The 27470-nt window shown below is 40.4% G+C and overlaps 1 protein-coding gene across 7 annotated transcripts in view; it reads right to left on the bottom strand.

Moving 5' to 3' along the window:
* The window catches only part of KLHL32 (kelch like family member 32), a 185753-nt gene that overhangs the window by 72641 nt on the left and 85642 nt on the right, over window positions 1-27470 (bottom strand). For 6 of the 7 annotated variants that reach the window (XM_040983795.1, XM_040983797.1, XM_040983799.1 and 3 more), the window contains 2 exons: window positions 24583-24690; window positions 1911-2009 (listed from right to left, as the gene is read on the bottom strand). In XM_040983795.1, coding sequence (XP_040839729.1) covers window positions 1911-2009; window positions 24583-24690 — 207 coding nt within the window. The remainder of the gene's footprint in view (window positions 1-1910; window positions 2010-24582; window positions 24691-27470) is intronic. The other variant, XM_040983796.1, reaches the window with a different exon arrangement.

Genomic DNA, 27470 nt, shown 5'->3' with positions numbered 1-27470 from the left:
ATATTTAAGAATGAAAAAAAAAACTGAACATTTTAGTGGGAGTGACTTCAAAAATGTTTAATTGGACAAAGCACTGAACAGGTCTTGGTTCCTGCTTGATCGAAGTTCTACAAGTTTGACATCCTGCAAAAATCACAGCCAAACAAGAAAAATGCAGTCAAATAAGTGCATAAAGGGAAAATATTATTTGTGAAACGATGTTGGAAGTTTCAATCATCATCCAAGAATCCTAAATAATAACTGTCCAGAAAATATATCTTTTACTTCAGCAAAATAATGAACATCAAGAGTTAAACTGAAGTGTGTGAGCCACTTATTATCTCATTTAATCCATCCAGTGGAGTACAGGAAAATATCCATGAATTTCTGATGTATATCTGGAATTCTCACTTACTGAAAAACTCTAGACACACATATACACTCACTCATATGTGTCTATGCTCCTTATAATACACATCATGATAATGACCAGTGTTTCCCTTCTATGCGAACATGTACACTGATTATTATCTGATATGGAAAAACTGTAGGTTATTATGTTGCGCAAAGCTCAAGTTGCAATATTTGATGTAGAAATGTCAAACAAATGTAATTTCAATTTCACAAGTCAAACACACTTGGGGAGTCTTGTAACCTTTCTGTGTGATTCCCATTTGCTACTGACAGAAAATGATTAAAAATGGCTTTCCCATTCCACCCAACTATATTGTGGGGAAGAGAAAGAAAACCAAGATAAAAGTAGCTAAACATTTACTGTTAGACTAAACGTGATAAGATAAGGATAAAAATTTCATATGTTGTATTTGAATTGCTCGTTGGTTGAATAGGGCTAGCATTCTTCGCATTCTCCCTGGGAAGTACCAGTTTCTATTTTCCAGGGTTACTGGGAAGATGAAATAAGATGCTGTATTTGAAAAAAAGCTCTGTAGAATACCTAATGGGTAACAGAAGCTAATGATGAAGGCACATTTAGAATCCAAGCAAATGATTATGAAGGAAAATAAAGTAATTGGACAAGAAAATAAGATTTTTCTGCTCCCTAATAACCATGGAGTATACACATAGACAGAATTAAATTGTGTGAGTATATTTTTAAAATTAATTTTCACTGCTAGAATGCCGTAGTAAATGCAAGCGAAGGTCAGACCAGTGAAGGGGGAAAAAAAAAAAACAACTGGAGGGTCCTAAAATAGAAAATTAGCTCTTCTCTCTGTAAAATCAAAGAGCTTCGCAGCCACATTGTCTGCCTAATATGCTCTCTCCCACCTACTACACTGAGAGTTTCATCCAAGAAGAAAAATGGTCCTTAGAATCACAAAGGTGCGTGCTTCCTAAACAATTCTGCATCAGGGCAATGGGATGCAATTCGAATGGCTTTGAGATCTATAAAAACAGGCAAGGTTGTTACGAGGACTGAGCATGCACCATCTGTGAACACACAGCAGGGGCGTGGCATTGGGGAGATTTGCCTTCTTTCCTCCCTCCCACAGAGCTTTTCCTAAGCAGCCAGCACATCGGCAGAGGGAAGGACAGAATACTCATTCCTTCTTCAGCGTTTGCTGCTGGGGAAGCTCAAGGGATCATTAATTAGACTTTATCATATATTAACTACCAGTACTGAAAGGCTCAATGGCAACTCAACTGCTCTTACATTTGAGGTTGTTTCCCAAACAAGACAACATGGCTTCACACCAGGACCCTTTCTGATGGGCAAGGAGTGTGCAGGGAAATGTACACTTCCGTGACAGGGCCCAAGCACTGCCACAGAGCTTGTTCCAGAAATTCTACCACCACAGGCCACCCCCATCCCTACCTTTTACTTGACATTGGGCTTCAATGGGTACCGATTGCTCATCTCTGCAGGAGAAAGGATTGTGAAGAGTATAGCAGCAGCATGCAAGGCCACATACCTGGATGAGATAGTGAGAACACAAATTGAGAAGTTCCAGAAGTTGGAGATGACTTCCAGCTGCCAACACATCCTGGATCACGCCTGGCTCCAACAAAATCTGTTTTTTTTTTTTAAAGGGAAAAGAAAACTTTCAGTTATAATAAAACTAATAGGTGAATATATAATATTATGCTTAAATTGATGTGTTACATGTTCTGAGTTCCTACTTCTCCTCATTAAGGAAGTCATTTCTTTTCTTTCTCTTCTGATGAATGAAACGTGATCTTTGTTCCAATAACTGAATTATTTCATTCCTATATAAGCTGATAAACACTTTTGTGCATAAAGCTATGTGCTTAATAATTTTTTAATAGAGAAAGAACAACATGAACTTCTAAAACTTTGGCTTGTGATATTGTTGTATAATATTAAAGTATCTTAGTCTTCTGAAGTGTCTTTCAGAACTTCGTGCTTTAGTAGATCACACAGACAGCAGGACTAACAGGTACTTTCACGAAAACAGCTGAGCATTTCTGCTTGTCATAGGAGACCAGAGGTTGATACTATTTCATTTTATTCCTAAAGCCTAAAACAGAAAACTTCAGCCACAAACTTTCATGTTTCTTTTTCTACAATTTCTCCAATCTTTTCTATTTGAAATAAGAGATGAACAACAAGTTACATTTTTTTCCGAATATAAACATAGTAAAAAGCAAAAGCTCTGGAATGACATAAATTGGTGATATATATTTTTTGCTGCTCAACTATGTGCCTGCTCTGAAGTGCTAAATAGGCCTGGAGAAAAACACACAACTGTGTTGACAAAATTCACTATACATGCATGACTACAAGTGCAAGGAGGCCTCACTTGCCACCCCAGTGCTTGGGCCCAGCCATTCATCCTAACCCATATCCTAGGAACAGGAGCTACCAAATCTGATGCCTGGATTTGCTTGCATCAACTGGGAACTTGTGAAAGCTACAAACTCCTGCGTGTATCTGGGACCTCTGAATCACAACGTCCAAGGTGAAGTAACTAATTTTTCCACAAAGCCCCAAGCATAGTTCTGATACACAAGGAAGTGAAAGCAACGCTGACGTCATCCCTACCCTCTTCTGCTCTGAGTTACACATGCTCCTTTCTCCTCAGGCCTCTGCCTCCTCACCTGCTCAGTGCCTTGGTGTTTACTACCACAGTACCCCAGTTCAAAAATGCAAAATCTGATATGCTCCCAAATCTAGAACTTTTTAAAAATTGACATGATGACTTGAGTGAAAATTGTATGCAGTGGCAGTGACTGTCCGACAGGGAAATACACATTGCCCCTGCTGGCTTTGCCCCTCCCTCCCTCGTTCTCACGTGTACTGGTTGGGTGTTGTGGACACATCTGGTACAGCTCACTTCACCTTGGTTTTCCATAATGTGCACTGGTATGTGTTGTGACTGAATCTGGCCCGAACCACACTCTGTTCTGGTGCTTGGATTTGCAGTGGGTGATGTGAACTGATTCAGCCTGGTCTGTACCAAACCTGTATCAAAAGTATGCCAGTGGGTATCTTTCCCTGGCCTGGACTGGGCTGCACCCCATCGTGGTTCTTGTGCTCACCTGCAGGGACTGTGTTCTGACAGAGGAGTTTCCCAAGCTCCTCCATCAGAACCTCTCCTATTGCCAGACTTTGCGTGTACTGGTGGGTCCATGGACGTGCCTTACTTAGTACACCTTCTGTCCTAGCAGGAACAGTGGCTTTTCCTGACTTGCTTTCAACCCATTCTGGTTCTTACTGTTGAATGTTTCAGCCCAGCCAAGGCTCGTCCATATCCAGACACAGCTTGCACAAGGCTCAGTAGGGGCAGAGATAGCCTAGTCCATCCTACATCTACCCTAGTTCTCCAGAGCATCAGATGGTGCTGTATCTAACCCAGCTTGGTGCTTCCAGCCCCAGGTCAAACTTGTGCCACAAGATGCTGCAGCCATATCCAGACCAGAACGTATCCCCAACTCTGGCCCCTGCACTTAGCAGTGGGAACCCCAACCCAGCAAGGGTGTATTCTCACAGCTCTCCAAATGGGCCTATTGCCAGCCATAGATTATGCATGTGCCAGAGATTACTCTGACCCACTGGGCTTAGCCCCTCACCTGTCTCAGCCTTTGCCTTCAATGCTGTGGCCAAGTATCCCTGGCTCACTCAGACCAGTCGGTATAACAGCCCAGATTGGCATGACCCGTGTTGCATCCTGATTTCTGTTCTTCCTTGTGAGTTAAGGTTTACTTGGCCCTGCCTAGTCTGCCCCCTTCTAGTTGAAGCCTGGCCCACTGGACATCCTATTTTAGCCTGCACATTTGGGCACTGCTGCCTTGACCTGCCCAGACTGTTGACAGTTCCTTTACCTGTAAGTGATGGCAGGTGCCATGGTCACACCTAGCTCAGCCATCACCACTCCAACTTGTGAGTTAACCTGCAGGACTTGTATTTCCACAGGGTTGGGCCCACACATCCCCCACAGATTCTACCCTGGTATCTGGTTCTCTTGCATGCTGGTTACTATCTTGACCCTGCCAAGTGTGACCCATCCCCTCTTTTACCATTCAATCAGGTACTGGCACCTAGCCCTGCCAGACAGGCCCCCAGCCGTAGTTTTCGTGTGGACTGGTATATGGCAGTCAGTGATGCCCTACGCTAACAGCTCATTTCAGGATTCCCATGTGAGCTGGTGAACCAGTCTGGCCCAAATAGATCTTATGGACTTTGCCCTCCAAACCACCAGGTCTCTGTCCCCATGCTTGCAAGCAAGTTTCTTGACCCCATCATGGGGAGTCATGGATTCATCCCTCACCTACCCTCACACTGGGCTTATCCATGGATGTTCCAAGGCAACAATTACATACCCTAAAAACCCTAGCGCTTCCAGCCGGGCAGCCAGAAGGCAGAACCTGGTGCCCAATTGACGCCACCCAACAGCCTAGGACTTGCTCACCGTGTGGCAATGGTGTCTTTGGGCATTGGGTCCGACCTGGCTCCGGCACCCTTCACAGCAGCCACACTGCAGAAGACTCCTTTTGCCCCAGCCCTCTGGCCAAACACTGCCCAAACTCTTCCTGCTACAAGAGGGTGGCGTTAGGAGCTTAATCCAGTTCCCAAGATTCCCTCATGGTGCACTTACCCTGAGGTAATAAATCTCTCTGGCCTGGGAATGTCTAGGACTCACTCACTATGTGGCCACAGTGTCAGATTTGCAGACAGGCTTTAATGCAATTGGAAATAGATAAAGGCGAGGCATGAATTTTTCTTGTTCCTAGGGTCATCTGTGAAGAATATTCTCTCCGGGGCCTGGCATAATGACTCTATTGGGTAATCCTCCCCCTGCAGGTGTTTTACTTCTCATCCAGCTCCCTGTTTGTGGCCTAGGAAAGCAGTGGAAGATGGTCCAAAGCCTTGGGACTCTATATCTGTGTGGTAGAGTGAATCAGTGGATGGAAGATCTTTCTGTAAATCAGCTTTTCAAATAAAAGCAATTCTTTTTTTCATTAGTCAGTTTTAATCAGTATGGTATTGCTTAATGTCTTACACTTTTATTATTTTATTTGTTTCACATTATTATTATTTTTAAAATTTTACGATTCAGTTCCATAGGTTCTAGGGTTTCCCACTCTTGTCCCCCTTACTACTGATTTCCCCTGTAGTATTGCAATGCATGGTCCTTCATGAACTTTCATTAGTCCATCATTCTGGTATTGAAGTGTTTCCCAACATTGTTGACATGGACAATGCCAGAGAGTCCAACATCCTATTGTCAGGATATTTTCAACAGTTTCACTGGAAGTCCATCTTTGGTCTGGATGCAGAGAGGCATATTGCACTATGTCTCCACATCTGAACATGTCAGTTTCCACTACACTTCTATTATACAATCCCCAAATTCAGAGCCAGAAAATGGTCCACAACAGGGCAAAAAACCAGAAAAATTACATCAACATGAAGCTAAACAACATGCTATAGAATAACCAATGCATCACTAAAGTGATGAAAATCAAAAACCTTATTGCAGAAAGTGATGCTCCTGCATGACCCAAACAGCGCTGAAGAAATGACAATAAAAAGCAAGAATGACAATAAAAACAAGAATATCAATGCCCATAACATGTAGCAAAAACAGTGCTGAAAGACGTTTGCAACCTCAGGTGCTTACACACAAAATGTCTCATATGAGTGTATGATCTGTTAATAAATCACAAGGATTTATTGAAAAAGACACAGAGACACAGAAGAATACAAAATGTGAAAAGCTAAGATTCACAGCAAAAATAATTGGATTGAAACCAAAAAACTGCAAATTGAAACAAGAAGGAGACATTCTCTAAGAAAGGCAAAGCGAGCCCTTAGGCATATTAACAAAGAACGTTATGAGAGAAAAACCACTTAAAATTAGAGATGGATGAGAAATGGTTCCAACACTGTTAGTATAAGCAATAGTAGAGATTCTGATGTTTTGCTGTCTAGGTATATTTTCAAGTTTCAATGGGAGTCTACTTTCATTCCTTAGTAGAGATGCATTTGGTTGATTTTCTTTGTTTCCTGGTAATCTGGTGTCTATTATATCCTTCAACACGCACACACACACACAACACATCTTCTCCCTGCCTCTCACCACACTTGCATCCCTATGACTGAACACAGGAAAGTGAATTTGAAAGAGTGGAGGCAGACAAAAGTGCCTGGTCCTCCTCTGAAAGTGTCCAGGCCTCTCCTAAGAAGGGTCTTCAAAGATGAAACTGGAATTGAGAGGTGGGTCAGGGCAGCACAGAGACCTCACTGTACCCCTGTTCTTTTTTTTTTTTCAGCTCATCTTCCATCATTAGTAGATATCTACCCCCTTGATTCTGTCTTCTTACTCTGTTTTCCCACACTTCCCACATTTCCCTTGCCTTTTGATTAGCTCCTGGTAGACTGCCTTTAATAGACCGGGCAAATCTCAGTGTGATCTTCTTTGTTGCCTGTGAAAAAGTGATTTGTTATTTTCAGAAAATAATGCACCATCAGTTTTCTAAATCCATCCTCCTTACGTGTTCTTCAGGAGCTTTTTCAGTTACTGTCTTCTGAGCTTGTAGACAGAACAGACTGAAGGACATTCGATGATTAATGTCTTTACTACACACACGTACACATGAAGACAGGCACTTTTTAACTCAAGCAAGCATTTAACTGCAAATTATATGTGTCTGATGTACTTACACATGTAAACTGAGACATTTCTCTTTACTCTTTTAGAGTTTTTATTTTTCATAGTATTGGGAAGTGGCAAATTTTCACATTTTTTGAGCTGGCAACTCACCAAGTGAACTGAAACAGTGAGATGTTTGAGACTCAAGGCTTTATGAGTAAGTCTCTCTTCAAAGAATTTTTATAGATGGAACATCTGGAAACTGCCGACACGCTGGTCTTTGTTTCAGTCTCTGTGGATCATTTATCCACAAGGTGGCGCACAAGTTCAAAGCAAAAGGATTTTCTATTTCAGGTGCTGTGACTGGATAACTGACGTCTTGTTTGCTTTTAAGCAAGGAAAAATAATTTAAGTGTGTGGCAAATGTTAATAAGTGTTTCTCTGGAAGCATCTGACCTGAGCAATATTTGTAAGAATTCTGTATAAATCAGCTAGTTCAAAGAGTTTGTCCTTCTATTTGGAAACTCACCACATGCTTCAATCTGTTATTACAAACTTACTTGCAATTCTGCAGCCCTCTGGTTCCCTTGATAAAACCCAAAGCCCCACCCCCCAACCCCCCATTCACACACAAACGGTACCATTTTCCCCACTTGAATGTCTACCTCATCAGATCTTTAATTTCTGTGTCCAAATTCTGCTAATTCTTCAAAAGTCAATTCCAAGTCCATTCCCTGTACAAAGCTTAGCAAAACCTCCCACTCTAACCTCCAGCTAGAATTAATCTCCTGGGACTCCAAACTGCCACAGCTGCCCTGTGATCCTTGAACTCAAGATCATCCTGTCTGGTTTCCAGTTGTAGATCTTGCTGGCAGAATCAGTTTCAAATAAGTTTACTTATGTAACACAGGCAAATATTGTGGCAGAACTAGTTAAGATGATGCCTGAGACACTGTGCCAGCTACTCTGTGTCCAGTCCAGCTCCCTGCTAATGGATCCTGGGAAGAAGCAGACAAAAGCTCTAGTGCTTGGCACCTGCCACCTGGTGGGAGACCAGGATGGAGTTCCTGGCCAAGAATAAACTTGGTAGATGAAAGAGTTCACTCACTCTCTCTCTGTTTCTGTCACTCTGGCTTTCATGTAAGCGAAACAAATTTTTTTTAAAAAAGATTTTTGAAGACCAACTTTAAAAGGTGCATGCATATCACTACTACTTCAGAACATTTGCAGGCATGATGGAATAAAACCTTGAGCTATGTGCTCAAGTGGAAAGATGGGGAAAGAGTCAAACAGAATTATCAACCTGTGATATAATTATTGCTGATTCTTTGCAAGGCACAGGATGCTGGAGAACTTGGTGGGGATGGCTCATTTCATTGAAGAGAACTGCAAAACAATTCCTCACAGGGTTGCAGGACTAAGCTCCCTTTTCTTTTTGGACCCTTGTTACGATTCTGGTATAGTAAAGTCCTGAGATCAACAGTCCTGTCAGCCAGTCATTTCTATCTCAGTCTTCTTCACTATGTTTAAATTAACACAATATATTATTTTATTATGTAAAGATAATTATACATATTTAAGTATGACTAATTATTTTAAAAGCAGAACACATTTTTATAATTCCTAATGCTAAGAGAAAGAAGTAGTTCCAGCAATTAAAATGTAATAAAACACGAAGGTCACTGCAGGTCAAAAAAAGTCAAATCAATTATTAAGATTTACTTTTATAATCAATGCTTTTTCAAGTATAATGAATACAGCACCTTTATTAATGAACTGGGGTTTCTTGAGAGTGGGGTTAGTTTCTTAAAATGGAGTTAGTTACTCTAAAATACTAATGTTAAAAGGCAGAAATTCCCTGAAAAAGAGAATATGACTGATACCAGTGTTTATGAACAGGGATTAGTACAAAGAAGAAAATGGACAGGGTGCCATAAAAGCACCTGGCTGACAGTCCTAATTTCCCTGAAGGAAGCTGGGAGATGAGTCTCAACCAATATCCAATTGCATGTAGAACCCTTTGCTTTATAAGCAATGAAGGTAAAGGTATGGCTATAGAGCCAATGGAGGGACTTGAGAAAATCATGGATCCATTTTCTTTTAGCATCATCATCTTTTTTTAAAATTCAGTTATTCTTATTTTAAAGGCAAATTCACCACCAACCACAAGAAAATTTACCCATTCAATCAGAAAGTTTTTTTCTTAACATTTGCAGCTATTCCAAACACCTTTCTAGGAACTGTGAATATGGTCACAAATAAGACAAACACTTTTCCCTTGGTACTTGTTTCTCAGTGTCTAGGTACTGGCTGTCTGGATTGACTGTAGTGCTATCAGCAAGCTGGTTTGGGGGGAAGACCAAGGTTCCACTGTGAGTAAATGTTAAATTTGCAATGCCAACCAGTGACCCCAACAGAGGAAGGCATCAAACAGACACAAAATATAACTCTAGTTTGGAAGATATGATTCTCACCCTAAAATTTTCCTAATATAGATTTTTGCATAGCCTATAAAACTTGGACTGTTTTGCTTTTCTCCACTTGCACTTAAAAACTGTAACTGTACATTATTAACCTACTATTTTTAAGCTCAGTTTTAGAGTCTCAGAAAAATTTAACAGAAGTGCACACAGATCACATGAATCTCCTACTCCCACATATATGTAACCTTCCGCCATGTCAACATTTCCCACTTAATGGTACATTGTTAGAAGTGATGAACATACACTGCCACATCATTATCTTCCCAAAGCTAGTCAATTATATCAATATACATTCCTGACTTTGTTACATTTTATGGGTGTTGAAAAATGTATCATGATATGTCTCTGCCCTAACAGTTTCAGAGAGAAGAGCCTCACTGGCCTAACAACCCCCTTTGCTCAGCCTGTTCATCACTTCCTCTCCCCCGGTCTTAGAAAACTACGGTCATTTCTGTTGTCTCCATAATACTGCCATTTCCTGGCTGCCATATTGTCGGAATACAGTGGGATACAGCACTCTCACATTTTCTTCTTTCATTTGGTGATATATACTTCAATTTCTTCCATGTGTTTTTATGCACTAATAACTCATTTTGACTGGAATTGCACTGAATCTACAGATAAAGTTGGAAAGGACTGTCTGCTTGACAATATCATGTCTTCCTATCCATGAATATCTCTCTCCATGTATTTAGGATTATTATTTTTTTAATTTTTAGAGTCTTGCAGTTTTCCTCACATAAATCACATATGTTTTTTTACTTTCATTTAAATATTTTATTTTGAGGTGGTACAGTCTTTTTTAAAAAATGTTTATTTTATTTTTATTGAAAAGTCAAATATACAGAAAGGAGGAGAGCCAGAGAGGAAGATCTTCCATCCGATGATTCACTCCCCAAGTGATAACAATGGCCAGAGCTGTGCTGATCTAAAGCTAGGAGCATGGAACCTCTTCCAGGTCTCCCATGCGGGTGCAGGATCCCAAGGCTTTGGGCTGTCCTCAACTGTTTCCCAGGCCACAAGCAGGAAGCCTGATGAGAAGCAGGGCTGCCGGGATTAGAACCAGCACCCATATAGGATAATAATCTTGGCATGTATAAGGCGAGCACTTTAGCCGCTAGGCTACCATACTGGACCTGAGGTGGTACTGAGTCTTAAGAATGCTCTTGACATTTTTAGTCAAAAAATCTCTAAAAACGAATAATATGTTTTGATGTACATGGAAAGTACATTAGCTCTCCCACCTGGGGTTGGGCAGTGTTCAGGCAGCCGGACTTGGCTAGACTGTAGCACCTACAAGCAGGAGTTAGAACTGGGGCAGGCTGTAGGGCAGGTTGCTCAATGTGATGGTGGATGCTGGAGTGAGGCAAGCCATGCCAGCCTGGAGTCAGTGGGTGCTGGGTTTGTGAGTTCCAGGGGCGGGGGATTTGGTGGGGCTCTAGTCACTTGACCTGTATCCTGGGGCCCACCTCCAAGGTGGGTGTCAGGTTCATGAGCCTCGGGGACAGGGGATCCTGTGGGGCTCCAGTCACCTGGCCCAGGACCTGGGGCCCATGTACAGGTGAACATGGTGGAGCAGTATATGTAGACCCTGATGCACGTGGAGAATATGGCAGCTCATTGGTTACCATAGCAGCGGAAGGAGAACCGAACAAGTTGGACAACTACCCTAGCCAAATGATGACAGCAAAAATCTGGGTTGATGGAGACTTCAGGTCAACTATGTCAGCCAATGGACATTAACTGTTCTGCCTCACCCTTGGACTGACAAAACTGACAGCATTTCAGAACCACCCAAACCACCTGGAACATGCACCACATTGGGACCCTGGGTTGATATCAGCTGCATGTTCCCATCCCTGGTTACTGGAATATTTGGGAAGCTGGATGTGGCTTCCCCTTTACCTCTCTCCTTCCTCCAGAGACAAGAAGAAACAGAAAATTCCAAAACAATGATTTCATCAACTTTTACCAAAACCCTGATCCTTCCCACCCTGATCAACCATGTAATCATCATCCAAAATAAAAATAAAAGAAGTATATGAAATTCTAATTTCAACTTAAATAGACTTATATTACAACATAGCCATATATAGTTATTACATACTTGTCTCTGGTAATGTTCTTGCTACATCATAGCATTGAATATTTGTAGCAGTGACTTTAGCTGGTCCACTAAGAGTCAATTATCTACTATCTGGCGTCTAACAGAAAGAATATGCTGCTTTCTGGTCTTAAGTGTAGGTGAGGGCTAGGAACCAGCAGAGTAAGACTTGAACTAGATGATGTGAGTCTAGAACATACTGCTCAAGACAGCTGGTTAGACTAACCAGAAGCCTCAGAAGCTCAAGGGATTCAGAACCTGTGGAGGGGGGAGAGGAGCAAAGGCACCCAGAAAGAAATGAAATGGGGTGGGAGGCACTGGGAGTGGCTCCCAAAATGAGCCCATAAAGTATGTGTGAGCATCTATGAAGGTTACATTGAAGGAAGCTGAAAAAGTATTTTTGCCAGTATTTAATTGAATATGGCAATATTTGTTATTGCCAAGCATAGTTTCTGGGGAATGTTGAAGATAAAAATCTCCCGACTAGATGAGGAAACAGTGGGTGATAGATGAGTAAAAATAAGAAAGAGCAAATCTATGTAACTCTTCCCCAAGCTCTGTTGAGAAGAGAAAAAGAGAAATAAATGACAGCTGGGCCTGGTGCAATGTTTCAATTGCTAAACCCTCGCCTTGACGCGCTGGGATCCCATATGGGCACTGGTTCATGCCCCAGCTGCTCCACTTCTCATCCACCTCCCTGTTTATGGCCTGGAAAAGCAGTAAAAAATGTCCCAAAGCCCTGGGAACGTGCACCTGTGTGAAAGACCCAGAAGTTCCTGACTTCAGATCGACTCAGTTATGGCTGTTGCAGCCACATGGGGAGTGACCGAGTGGACAGAAGATCTTTCTCTCTGCATATTCTCCTCTCTGTAAACCTGCCTTTAAAACAAAAATAAAAATATCTTTAAGAAAAAGAGAGAGAGAGAAACAAGGAAGGGACATTTAAAGATTAGCCATAGAGGTTGCTTTAATTTTTGTGCATTTAGTTTCATTTCATTTGAAAGGCAGAGAAACAGACAGACATAGAGAGACAGATATATTTCTTCCATCCACTGCTTCACTCCCTAAATACCTACAGCTGCTGAGACTTGATCATACTGAAGCCAGGAACCTGATCTCAATCCAGGTCTCCCATTTGGGAGGCAGCAATCCCAACACCTGAGCCAACACTTACTGGTAGTGCACACCATCAGGAAGATCGGAAGTGGAGTTGGGACACAAATGCAGGGCACTCCGATATGGCTCAAGGGTATCCAAAGCTGTAGAATAACCGCTACTACAAACCCTCATCCCTAGAACATTCTTTATGTGATGTGGGAAGCCGCAGGAGTAGAGAAAGTGATGAAGGCAGAGATGGAGGTGAGGATGACAGGACTGATGTCTGAACACGTAAAAGGCAGGGGCATTCAATGATGTGATTAGTACATGGCAGTTCAGGAACACCTCTTTCACTCAAAAAATCGGGAATACACAGAATGAATTCAGAGAAACAGAGCGGCTAAGGAATTGAATGGAGGAAAAATGCAAAGGTCCTTGCATTTTCTCAAAGAGGAAAAAACAGTTTCTTTATGCATATTGTAGGTAGGACAGTGGTGGGGGTAGCAGTATTGGAGAACAGAGGAAGGAATGAGACACACCTCAGGAAAATGAAGCACATTTGTTAGAGTAATGGGTTAACACTACTTGGAGAGGGTGAATATCCAGCTGAGATTTGAGATCATGGATTTAAGGTAAAAACAGCAATCTTTTCCATGTTGTGTCAAGCTAAGATCCAGCTTGGTTCCCCGTCAAGAAAATATCTCCACCTTTTGGGCTGAGCAAAATATTTCTACCCTGGCATATATGTGCACATGGTGATGAACAGCTTAGATAAGCTTCTCAGGAGTTGTATTGATTCAATGGTCATATTGATTTGATGAACCAGTGATTGCCTTCTGATTCTGCAAAGTACAGTGTCAAACTTAATATCTTATTTGTAGGCAGGTACTCTACAGAGTAGCACAACTCGGTGATTCATTTTCCTACCTGAACTGGTGTGTCTTTCGGAGCACTGAACACCCTCATATGTCACTACGCTCCCTAGGAAAATACTTCAGACTCTTCGAAATAACTTCCTAGAAATGCAGTGGTATGTTGGATGGGTAATTTCACTGAAGGTTTGAGTAATTCTGAGAAGGCATTCAATGTGTATTTTTCATTAATGCTTTTCTAATATTTACTAAGTCATCGACACATAGTAAATTCTCACTAAATATTTGTTAAATTAATCAATCTGGATTTTAGAGTAAAGTATAAATGGATTTTTTAAATGTAGTATATAAAATCTCTACAAATACAGGACATTCATTACATTCAAATTGTCACACTTCAAGTTTCTTATCACTTTCCCCTAACTGCACGCAATTAGGAAAGTCTTGAAAGTTCTCTTTGGCAGGTCTTGATCTCAGTCACAAGATCATGCATTTTTTGCTCTCATGTTTTCTCCTTTAATTATTGCACAGCAGACTAAGCCTCCTCCTGTGATGCTGGTCATTCCTTATGGGCTACTCCACTTAATACTCAGCTCATTGCTTATGGCCTGGGAAAGCAGCAGTGAGAGACCCAGAGGAAGCTCCTGGCTCCTGGCTTCAGGATCAACTCAGTTCTAGCACTGTGATTATTTGAAGAGTGAAGCAGAGGGCGCAGTAACTTCTTTATCTTTGTAGATAAACTTTTTTTAAAAATTGCGCATTTAGAACTGTGAAACACCCATATGCTACCACTTAACAGAAATACTGAATGTGTCCAGCAGAGGGCTCAAAAATTCTATTTTAAAGGACCAAGTTTCTAAATTTCATTGTCTGACATTAACTGTTGTAAAACTTGTTCAGAAAGTGCTTTCCATAAAAATGCTTCTATTGTTAATAAAATAATTTCAGAAATAGAATTTACTTAAATATAATAATATAATAAAAGCTGGGCTACTAAGAGGCCATATTATACATTATACATATATTATATATTATGCATTAATGAACTATATTTCATTGAAATACAGAAAATAAATCAAAGTAAAAAGTCACGGAATCTTGAGTTAAATGGATATCTCAGCAAAGTCTAGAAGGAACAAATATATAGCAATGTGTATGTAAGTGAGAACCTGGATTATATTACTGTTTACTGATATTCTTCATTATGTTAGTGTAAGTATTTGGATTTTTAAAGGTGAAAAGAGCAATTTATTTTTTATGGAATTTGCATTTCTCTTGCAAGATACATGGCTATTTATGGGACAACTTGGAAATTTGAGGCATTTCTTTTTCACAGTGAGAAATGATGGAATGTAACTCCACTTTGTATTCACACCACGACTAACATTAGAGTCTCCCTGAAATTCCAGAAACTTTCTGTCAAAAAACTCAAATCTCTGCATTCATTTTATTTACCTATTTCAAGAGACGTACTGATGTAGGCATATAAATATTGGCAAAATAAACACCTGACGAACGAGAAAGTAAGAACAGCGCCAAAAAGTAGGCCAAAGTTGTGGTGCTAAGCGTCTTAGTACCCCAACTAAAAAATACATATAATGAAAACACTAATGTGTACTGTGGTTTCTCTGGGCTCTGACATCTAATGGCAATTTTCTTTCTCTCACTCTCTCTTCTGAAAGATTTATTTATTCTTATGGATAAAGATCTTCCACCTGCTGGTTCACTCCCTAAATGGCTGCAACAGTCAGAGACGAGCTGATCCAAAGCCAGGAGCTAGGAGACTCTTCTGGGTCTTCTACCTGGGTACAGGGTCCCAAAGCCATAGGCCATCCTCTGCTGCTTCCTCCAGCCACAAGCAAGGAGCTGAATGGGAAGTGGAGCAGCTAGGACACAAGCCAGCACCCATACGGGGTTCTGGCATTTGAAGGGAGAGGATTATTCAACTGAGCCATCGTGCTGGGCTCCAGTGGTAATTTTCTTATAAAGATTAAGTAGGGTTCTTGAATAATTTACTTTGTGATGATTTCAATATCATCAAAAGTATACTTTATAGAACACTGCTTAAAAGTAAATGTTAATACACTTTGTGTGAAATTCAGATATTCAGTTTTCTGATTTTTTTTTGCTTAATTTAAATATAAAATCTAAATTCGTTTAGCAGTGTTTTTCAACAGAGTCAATGACACCTCTGAGGGCAGCAATTTGGAAATTTATGCAGACATTTTTGTCTGTTTCAGAAGTGTGGGCACCAATGCCATCAATAGGTAGTGGCCTGGGGAGGTCAGATGCCATGCAATGTACAGGGCAGTCACTAATGCACAAAACTACCCTGTGGCCTAAATACTGGAATGTCCTGCTGGGAATGCATTAGTTGCTAGTTGCTGTGTACCAGCCGTTTCTATTTTTTTTTTCTTCAGTTCTTTCTATTGTCAAGGACATCAGTTAGAGAAGAGCGGGTTGTTTATCGTCCCCACTTATGACAAACCATTTCAAAAGTAACAAGAAAATATTTCCCTTTCTAGCTCCTATCACGGCAGTGAAATGAAAAGCAATACAGAATTAGAAGAAGAGCAGATGAAAAAGTGTGCCAGTCCATTTCAATAAAAATGTACAGAGTAAAGATGCAGCTAAAAACAAAGGGGGCACACTTATCCTTATCATCTGATATCATCACAGACATCTGGACTCCCTCACAGTATTATCAATGAGCATGTTCTATCCCTGTCTGCTGTCGCATCTTGTGCCAGTGGGTTCCCCTGCACAGATCTGTGCCAAGAAAGATTATAAATGCTGCAGGCATGCTATTCAGATACATTTTGTTTTCATTATGTGGCTGAACTTAATAACATCCCAAAAGAAGATACCTGTGTTGATGACTCAAAGGAAACTAGACTCACGCGGCACAATCTGGGATATCTGACATTTGAATGCTGACAGCTTTGGAATCCCAGCTTTCTCCCTTCCATGCTTGCCCATGCTGCCTCCAAACCATGTAAGCCCCAGACCTATATACCAACTGCAAAACAGGCCAACACCAGGCAACATTCTTTCCTCTTCCGAGCCATCTCATCCATTCAAATGAAATTTTGTATGTGTGTGCACGTGTTTCTCTTGAGTGCTTCAGCAAAAAGTTCCCCGATCTCAAATTGTATTATCCATTGTGTGCATCTGGATTGCTCCTTTGCCATGGTAATTAACTGGAAATTCAATCTTGAAATAGTTCTAAACAGAAATTATTATAATTAGGTTCTTTCTCGATCTGTTGACTGTATTCAAAATTATTTCCTAAATAAATTCTAACCCTTTCTTTAGGGACTCATATCCTCCCTGAAATGCCGCTGTCCCCAGATAGCCTCACCATGTGAGTAACAAACCTCATGCTCTGATGGTGATGGTATTTGCCGTATGTGTGTGCAGCATTACTACTCTCCGATTGTATCAAATGTTGGGTGGCTGAGAGGGTAGGCACAGACGTTTCTGCTGAGTAGATACAAGACAATTAAAAAACCCCCAATTTTCCAATTATTATATAATAGTGGATGAACAAGAATGCATTTTTAAAAACAATGGAGTATTAGCATTATTGCTAAATTAGAAAACTAATCTCAGAAGTGTGGCCACAGTTGCATTCCTTTACACTAATGTGCTGAAGGAACAAGTTTTGAAAAATTTCAGCTTTTGAATAACTTCCCTTCTGAGTTCATTCTGATCAAATAGCACACACAGATTGAATAAGGGAGAATAAACTGGCATGGTATGGAGATGAGCTAGAACTGACCCTGCTCCATGTGGAGGAAGCCCTTCCGCATGACTGCATTTGGTCTCCATCAACAGTTCATCAAGAGAGACAGGCTTTGGACCCTACGGAGTTGTTCTGCAGCAGACAGCGGTATGGCACTGGGAGTCAGTCAGAACTTGGACTTCTGAGTACCTCACTTCACACTGTCTCACAGTAAACAATTAGATCCTAACTTTTACTCATAATTTATGAACATCAGATCACTAGAGGATTAATTATTTTGACATGCTGGGTAGCCAGAACAATTTAACTGGGCACAGAGGCACCATAGGTAAAATTCATGTCTGCTCAAGTCAAAGATGGAAGCAGAGCAATGGTGATAAATTGTTATTCTTGCCAAATGCATGGGATAAAAAGAAATTTCCCCCAAGGAAAATACCAGAGTTTCAAAAGTTTCAAACACAAACAAAAGAAACTGTCACTGATGGAACTCACTTTTTCTTCTTTGTTTCACTCTTCTCACTTTTTCTGTGTCAACAATCCTGTGATGGACACTGGCCCAACTCAGACAAAAATTATGGTGAGAAGAAAACAAATATCTCTTACAAAATTCAAAATATTCTTCCTTAGAATTTCAATTTTAGACTGTACCCTCCAGGGTCTGTGATGCATGGTGGTCCCTCAGAGAGCATTCACCTGCCAGACTTCTGTAAGTATTGTTAGGTCAAGAAAGAATTCTGAAGCTAAAATATTTAAAATATTTTAACACTGCTTCCAAGAGAAGCATTTAACAAAAATTTGTCCTACGGCTGGGCATGATAGCCTAATGGCTGAAGTCCTTGCCTTACCTGCACTAGGATTCTCATATGAGCACCAGTTTGTGTCCTGACCGCTCCACTTCTCTCCCAGCTCCCTGCTTGTGGCCTGGGAAAGCAGCTGAGAAGGGCCCAAAGCTTTGGGACCCTGCGCCTGTGTGGGAGACCTGGAAGAAGTTGCTGGCTCTTGCCTTCAGTTCAGCTCAGCTCTGGCTCTTGGAGCTACTTGGGGAGTGAACCAAGAAGATCATCCTCTGTCTCTGCTCTCTGTGAATCTGACTTTTCAATAAAAGTAAATGAACCTGGTGTGGTAGCCTTGTAGCTAAAGTCCTCATCTTGAAAGAGCCGGGATTCCATATGGGCGCCAGTTCTTATCTTGGCAGCCCTGCTTCACATCCAGCTCCCTGCTTATTGCCTGGGAAAGCAGTTGAGGGTGGCTCAAAGCCTTGGAACCCTGCACCCACCCGCATGGGAGACCAGAGGAAGCTCCAGGCTCAGGCTCCTGGCTTCAGAATGGCTGAGCTCCAGCCTTCACGCCACTTGGGGAGTGAATCAGTGGACAGAAGATCTTCCTTTCTGTCTGTTCTTCTCTCTGTATATCTGACTTTCCAACAAAAATAAATAATAATTAAAAAAAAAACTTAAAAAAAGCAAATGAATCTCCAAAAAAAAAAAAAAGAAAAAAGAAAATCTATCTCAGATCTGCTCCATGTGCAAACCATTTATCTCTGCCATGCTATGTCTATAAGCAATTCTCATGGGAACTTTTTCCATATAAAGTGACACATTCACTCCTGAAGCGATGCTCCATGAGAAAGCAGTTCCAAACAAGACTCTCATCATTCTGCTGTCTGGCCTGATGCTCAGGTTTCCAGATAGTATTTTTCTGTAGAGAATAAATAGTCTCCGTGACCACCAAAATTCAATGCTACTGCATATGCCTGATCAGGGTTATCTTTAGAAAAAGCCACAAGAACTTATTAGGAAAGCAAATGAGAATGAGAAAGAAAAACCTTTGCTACGTAGGATAAGGTACATTAACGAAGAGGAGTTCCTTCAGTTTTGACTTCCTGTTTTAGCTTTTCTTTTTATTTCCTGTTTCACCTTCCTAACTGTGTGAATATTTTTACCTGATTGTTCATATAGCTAGAATTTTTTTATGCATTGATAGTTAATATCAAACTTCTCTGGATGGCCAAAAAATTTATTAAAATATCTACAATAATGTTTATATTATATAATGTTCCTTAGGAAAATGTCACTGAATAATTATCGAGAGAAGTGTTCCTAGGATGGGGTTCCCTTTAAATTCTTCTGTGTTGATGAGAGGCCAAAAATTGGAATTATTTGGCAATGAAAGGAAAACAACACAACACAGATACCAAAGGATCTTTCTTCTACAAAGTCCCAGATGGGACTTAGCTGGTTCATGGCTGACAAGCTGAGTTTACCTGGAAGTACAGGATTTTAAAAGAAACTACAAACTACAAACTACTATCATTTGGTGCATAGTTTTTTTCCTTCACTAGGTCCCTGGGATCTTCCACTAGGCTCCAAGGGACTGAATAGAGGATCATTCTCTAGGAAAAAAGAGGAAGCTGAACAGATCAAAACCCTTACTCCATGGAACTGAGGTATTAACCTCAGTACTTGGCTTACAAGCACAGTCCTCCTTTCTTGACATCATCATGGCCAAAGCATCAAACACACATTCCATTGTGCTTCTGCATAGTTTGCTTCCATTTTAGTCCTAAGGCCTTTGAGCATGAAAGTCTTTCCCGTTTCCAAGCAAGGCTTTTCACAGAGAACAAAAAGTTCTCTGCTTCCCACTGGATGGCTGCATCTTTTGTGTGTGTTCACTTTGCTTTGTTTTGGGTAATACCTGATTGCTCCTAGGTAGCTGGCTTTTTCCCTAGGTTTAAAGGGGATTCCTAGACACGAGACAGCTGAATAATACCCTATAGCCATTTTAAGGTATATAGAAGCTGGTTATATATAAACCAAAACCAAAATGTCAATGAAGTAGCCACAGGATGAGGTTGAGAGCTTGCATCTCGTAACACACTGGTTCAAAACCATGACAATTGATACCATAATGTTGTAAATTGTTGTTGATGTTAAGTTGGGACCTTTTATTGACCAGGATGATACTCTGCCAGCTCTACCTCCAGACCGGAGATGATCTCCCCAAGAAACCGTTGAATGTATCTGGACAATTAGATGCTGGACTCTTTGCTTGGTAGATGCTTACAATGAAAGACTCTCAACTGAATTTGACTTGTAATACTGCAACAAGATGGAGGAATCCACCATGGGGGGAGGGGAGGGTTAGGGTAGGGTTGGGGAGAATCCCAGAGCCTATGAAACTGTGTCACATAATACAATGTAATTAATAATAATAATAATAATAATAATAATAAAGGAGATTCCTAGTCCCAAGTAACATATCCACCAGTCTTTTCTCCTTTTGTTCATCTGATGTGATAAATGAAACCATTTCTTGGCCACAGCTGGAGAATAAGGAATCTCAGGTTAAAATGGGTACTCCAGTATAAGAGAATTTCATGTTTTGCTGGATTTACTTTGTTGCTATTTTCTCCTTAAGGCATATCTACCCAGTGATAGCTTATGTCACACCATTTGCTTCTGACCGTGCTTCCAGAACAGTGCTTTTGGAGGAGAAGCCTGGCCCCTTTGTCTTTCATGTCTGGTTCTGTTGTAAGCATGTCACCTGTTTATACTTGGTAAGGACACCCACAAGGGATGAGATAAATCTCAAGCAGTGTCCTGCACAGGATGTGCGTGGAGGAGGGGCATGTCTCTAATGACACTATGACAGAGTGTGCTTGCGTAGCTCTGGGATTGTTAAATTGGTAGGAAAAGTGCATGCATTTTCAGAGCATGTATCACCATTAGGGAAAAGGTTGTTTATTCATTAAAGTTTCCTGGATGAAATCTGCAGGCCAATTTTAAAGAAGGCTATACTTTAGAGCTCTGTGTAGGAGGGACACGCACCCATCGTTACACTTAGCGGTATTCATTCATCACTCCCACTCTGTACTTCAAACTTCTCTCTAAGACAGCAACAATTTTCAGGCACTTAAAATCTTTAAATTTTATACTATACTTACTACAGCTGACTAAACATATAATCAGCTGTCAGTAGAAATCGCAGTAAGTAGATAAATCCAATGTCAGCCCTGAAATTTTACAAATCTATATGCATGGCATGGTTAAAAGACTGCATGCCAGTGAATGTCTGTAACAATAACCAGGAATGAAGGATTTGAGGAATTATGCTTTCCTTCACATCTCAAATTTTCCCTCTTTGTTTAATTCAAATTTTAATACCATAGCAACAAAAAGCAGCTTTTCACATTGCCAAACTATTAAATTTCATTTCTTCCCTCTTCGTCTCCCCTCCATGGCCTATGTCCCTGCCTCAATGGGAATACTTTTACTGTGAAGTCATTTTGATGCTTTTGAAACAAAATTCCTTGGGTGTTGGCCGGGGAAGATCATATCAGCTTCCACTCTGCAGCAAAGAATAATCAAATGGATAATGCAAGTGGAACAATCGTAAAAGCTCCTAGACTGAGTGTTGGAAACACACAGTTTCCAGGTTGGGAGCCAATGCAAATAGTTCAGCCTATAAATATCCAAACATTTCCTTGCCACCCCCAACCATGTATAATAAATATAGCTTGACTTCTGTCTAATGGCATAGGACATTCAAACAAGGCAACTTTGACTAATTGGGTCAACATGTACTGAGAAAATGATCTTAGTCAATTCACCGCTCCTTCCTGAGCTTGTTGCCTTAAAAATGGGATCACCCAATTTCTCAGAGCTGCTTTAAAGATGAGATCTAACAATGCACATCAAGTTCCAAGTGCCATAGCTGGCTACTTTCAGAAGGTGATTCATGAAGTGTCAGCTCTGGCCGCTCGGCTACACACTGAGTGGGTGAGTCGCTTCTGTACACTGCAGGCTGATACTGCTCTATGTGTGCGCAGTCAAGAATGGGTCTGGAGGACTGACACTGCGGTGCAGCAAGTTAAGCCTCTGTCTGTGACATGGGCATCCCATAGCCACCAGTTTGCATTCTATACACTTTGCTTCCATTCTAGTTCCTGCGAAAGTACCCGTGAAAGCATCGCAGGATGTCGCAAGTGCTTGAGCCCCTTCCACCCACGTGGGAGACACAGGTGCAGTTCCAGACTCCAGCCATGGCAGCTACTATCAGAGAGAATCACTAGATAGAAGATATCTTTCTCTGTGTCTTGTAAAGAAATCCGAAAGGCCAGAATGGGTCTCTGGTCTCTAGAAAGAATAAATTCGAATACAGGGTTGACCCTTGGTCTCCCCCTTGCACCTCTCAGCCTCAATTTCCTTTTCCTTCCTTTTGTTTCATTTTTCCTTTTTAAAGGTACATAAACTAACTACCTATAGGCTGTTACTCATTTTTCTGTTTTTCTAATAGAAGTGGAATCTGAGTAACCGAGGCATTTGACTCCTGGTCATTCACACATAGTTGTCTGTCTGCAAACTTCTTACCTCTTCCAGGGTAGTGTATTTGTCCCCAGAAAAGTCTGTCAGCTCCTGTTCTTCTATTTTTAGCTCACAATTCACAGTTGCTTCATGTCACCGGGAGTACACACACTTATAGGCACACACACACACACACACGCGTAAATACACACATGTAAATGGTCTTCAAGAAGGCCATGGAAAATCAAGTTAAAAGCTAAGTATATTTTGAGCAACATTTTTAAAAATTAGTGTACAGTTTTTTCAGAATATGCATTCTGCATATACTTTTGTGAAGAGTCTGTGGTGTATGTGTATGTGTGAGTGTGAGTGTGTATAAACTTGGTCATTCTGAAGGAAAACACAAAACGACTAGAGCAAGCAATATGGAGGCCTTTCAGGAATTTTTATGTGTGTTTCACCACTTACATATTTTATGTCTATTTTGCCTTCCCAGTCTGTAACCTTTTGTTTGCTAACAATTTAAGTATGCTTTATACCTTATAGCTCTAAGCTTAAGCAATTTACTTGTGAAAGCAGCTAAGAAAAAACCTCCTCATTTATATAAGCTCCACTTAAAAAAAAGTAATTATGTCATTTTCATCAGTGAAGGATGAGTTATTAGTTATCAAACCCCAGAAACAGGCACATGTAGGTTCAAGCATAATTTGAGTAAAAGACATAAATATACACAAGATACAATTTAGAGTTGTTGTTTCTTTACAAATATAATCCAGAAAGCATAAAACACAGTATTAACCTACCTCATTAGCAATATATTCTGGTAACTGTGAAAAACAATTGTCTTCATTAGTTTTTCAAGGCATAAAATTTGGCTAGACTAGCACTGAATATGTGGTTCATCATTTTTATTTTCCCTATAGTACCTGTTACTTGATGGGCAATTTTTTCCCTTTTTTCCTACTTTGTTGAAGCTGCCAGAATTGCCTCAACTATTCTTTGGCACATGTCTTTCACACTAATTTCATAAAAGTGAGCAGACAGTATTATGTATTTAAAAAAAATTTAGTGAAGAGATCAAGTCCCATACCTCCTTTTAGACTCACCAAATTCTCTGAGAAATATTGTACTGGTGGTCCAGGGGTCCTCACTTCTTTCCCCACTGTTCTATGTTCTGCTTCCTGTACAAACCACATTCCAGTGAAGATATGTAATAACATATTAGCCTCTTCAGTTCACCAGGACATGAGCCATTTGAGAGAAGTTGTTCCTTTCTTCTCCTTAACCTTCTCTTCTTCCTCTTCTCCTGCTTCCTTCCCCTCCTTTTTCTCCTCTCGTCTTCTTAGCAGGGACACTACTGAGCCTGAATTGAGTCATTTGATAAATTCTCAAACATGGATAGATGTCCTCAGAGAACTCTGTTACTCTTGTCACAAATTTAGTGATGAACAAATTAGGATATCAATGCATTACATTCTCACGTAAGTGTCTTAGAGCCTGAGGTATGTGGGCAGGCAGGGTGCCATATACAGGACTCTGCTTTTGGAGCTTTAATTTTTGTTTTAACTTTCTTTTCATTTTTATGACAAGAATGCCAGGAATGAATCATGAGTTTAAATGGTAGCTGAGAATTCAAGCTATCTGCAAAGTCTTCTTTACGACAGTTCTTTAGAATATTGTCGAAAGGTGCCAGAAAGCACTTGACTTCAGATTAAAATACTATGTGAACTGGAACATATTAGAATTAAATTGCTCTATTTAACTTTTTACTACTTCAGGTATAAAAATTAAGTGGAAGGTGAAAAATTTTTTAAACACCAAAATGAGTAACAAGAAGATAATTCAACCTCCTTCTGCAAGGTTACTCTGCTCTGTTAAGTTGTAACTAGAGTGGAAAGCCTTCCGCATCACATTTGATACCATACCTGTCCTGTGTATGCAAACTCCAGTGCTTGCTTCAAGCCAAGGCTGGTCACGCCATGCAAATTCACTTCATCAGCTCCACTCTCCACCATGCAAAGGCTGAACATGGCCTGAGGTCAGGAAAAAAAGAGAGGCCAAATTATGTGGTTTAGCAAAGAAGGAAGTAAAGATCCTGGGAAGTTTAGAAAAGAAAAAGCTTGAAAGTTAAAGATGGATCTTGATCCTTGAAATGCTTCTACAAAGCTTCCACAAAGCTGTCACTTTGACGTCCCAACAGTCACGGTAACAATGCACACAACAATGCATTCCTCACATATGGAACCTCACTGCAGGTGACCGCGTAGGCCCACTCGCATCCCGTGTTCTCTGCAACCAAGTCATTTGTAGACACCCTGAATATGCTGGCTAGCATGTCAAGGAAAGTGAGTTTTTCTCTCTTGAATTCCTCCGACTTTATTTTGCCTCTTTTAATGACACATCTGTTCCTTTCATCTACCTGTACCACACATTCTACTCCTTTGATTCTCAAAGTGTGGCATCAACTGGGAACTGTTTTGAGTGTGGATATTTAGGGCTTTATTCCTAAGAATAAATCCTAAGAAAAGGCCCAACAATCAGTGTGGTAATAGGACCTGCAGGTGATTTTCATACCTGCTACAATGTAAGAGCTATTGGAGAAGTCATTCAGTGCACACCAGCTTGCTTCAAAAATAATTCTCCTAACTGTCAATTTACTGAAAACCTGTTCTTTTATAAATGATCAGTTTTCAAATGAAAACTGTAATATATTTAAACTTGACCACTTACATGTTTTTTTTAAAAAATAGGACCAAATATTATGTTAAGTTGCACACTTTTAATAAATTTAATAAGTGTGGAATACATCCAATATAGTAAATATGCATTATTTGAAAACCTGTTCTCCATAGGGAAGAATTAACCTTATCCAAGCAAAACCCGACTGTTTTGCTCTACTAGGAATTGATCTCTAGACTCCTGAAAGATCTTATTTGATAACAGTGTCCTTGTCATGCCTGGGTCTGTGGCCACCAACACTTTAACAATGTGATTTATGTTGAACAGAAAGACAGATCCTGGATAATCTCATTTATGTATGAAATCTGAAGTAGTTCAACTCATGTGCCAAGACTAGGGGAAGAGGGAAATGGAACATGTTGCTCAAACACCATGCAGTTTCAGTAATGCAAGATGAATTAGACCTGTTGGCATGGATGTGGGGAATTCAGTATGGGAGTGCTCAGACAACTGAAAATTGCTCTACCCAATGACCCAGCTATGCCACTCATGGGAACCTATTCATAGGAAGTGCAATGTGCATGTGAGAAAGTGACCTTCAGCCCTATGTTTATAGCAGTATAAGCCACAATAATGAAGATATAGGAACCAATCCAGATGCTTGCTGAAAGAGGAATGGATAAATAAACTGTGGTACATGTACTCCAAGTAATACTAGTCAGCCATTAAAAAGAATAGAATTCTACCATTTACAACAAAATAGTTTCAACTAGAGACTATGCTTAGTGAAATAAGCCAATCTCAAAAGCATAATTATCACATATTCCTCTCTCTAATGTAAGATAACCTTCATGCAAAATACAAGACCAATAGCTATATATAAAAATGTACACACATATATTCAAACTGTGTAATGGAGACTAGCATACACGGAAATAAAGATATGTTTTAGTGTGCATCTCCACTCCAAAATAAAAGGAGACTCCAATGAAACTGTTGAAGAAACCTTGACAATAGAATATTACATTTTTCACCATTGCTTATACCTACAATGGCATAATACATTTAAACAGCAGAATATTAGACTTGTGACTATTGCTGGAAGACTAAATTATTGCAATAGTATGGGAGGGAACAGTAGCGGGGAGAATGGAAGGGAGTAAAGGGACATGGTAGTGGGGGATCCCTGTACCTGCAAAACTGTCTCATAGAAAACAATAGAAAATGAATAAAAATGAGTAAGTTTCAAAGATCTGAGGTACACCAATGTGACTATAGCTAACAGTATGCATTCATACTTAAATTTTTGCTGACATTGTATTTTAACTATTCTCACTCCCAAAATAAGTAAATTAAAAAGGAAAGAAAAGAAAAAGTCATTCAGGAGGTTATAGATATGCTATTTACCTTACCTAGTGATTATTTTACAATGTACAATTTTTAAGATTTTTTTAAAAAAATTTTTATTGCAAAGTCAAATATACAAAGAGGAGAGACAGAGAGGAAGATCTTCTGTCCGATGTTTCACTCCCCAAGTGACTGCAAAGGCCGGAGCGGCACTGATCCAAAGCCAGGAGCCAGGAACTTCTTCCAGGTCTCCCACGTGGGTGCAGGTTCCCAAGGCTTTGAGCTGTCCTCGACGGCTTTCCCAGGCCACAAGCAGGGAGCTGGATGGGAAGTGAAACTGCCAGGATTAGACCTAGTGCCCATATGGGATCCAGGTGTGTTCAGGGCAAGGACTTTTAGTTGCTAGGCCACTGTACCAGGCCCACAATGTACAATTTACTAAAATGTCAACTTTCATATTTGCAATATTTAAAAAGAATTTTATTGGTCAATTATATACCAATAAAGTAAAGGAAAAAGCTCTGTAACATTTTTAAAAGATTCATTAATCCATTTGATGGCCAGGCGCGGTAGTCTAGCAGCTAAAGTCCTTACCTTGAACATGCCAGGATCCCATATAGGTGCTTCTTCTAATCCCGGCATCCCCGCTTTCCATCCAGCTCCCTGCTTGTGGCCTGGGAAAGCAGTCAAGGACAACTCAAAGCCTTGGGGCCCTGTGCTCACGTGGGAGACCAGGAAGAAGTTCCAGGTTTCTGGCTTTGGTTCAGTACAGCTCCAGCCATTGTGG

This window comes from Ochotona curzoniae, unplaced genomic scaffold (genome assembly GCF_017591425.1).
Source record: "Ochotona curzoniae isolate NIBS_2020 unplaced genomic scaffold, NIBS_Ocur_1.0 contig_3819, whole genome shotgun sequence".
NCBI lineage: Eukaryota > Metazoa > Chordata > Mammalia > Lagomorpha > Ochotonidae > Ochotona > Ochotona curzoniae.
The sequence above is the reverse complement of the archived record's forward strand: the minus strand, read 5'-3'. Positions and strand labels throughout refer to the sequence as shown.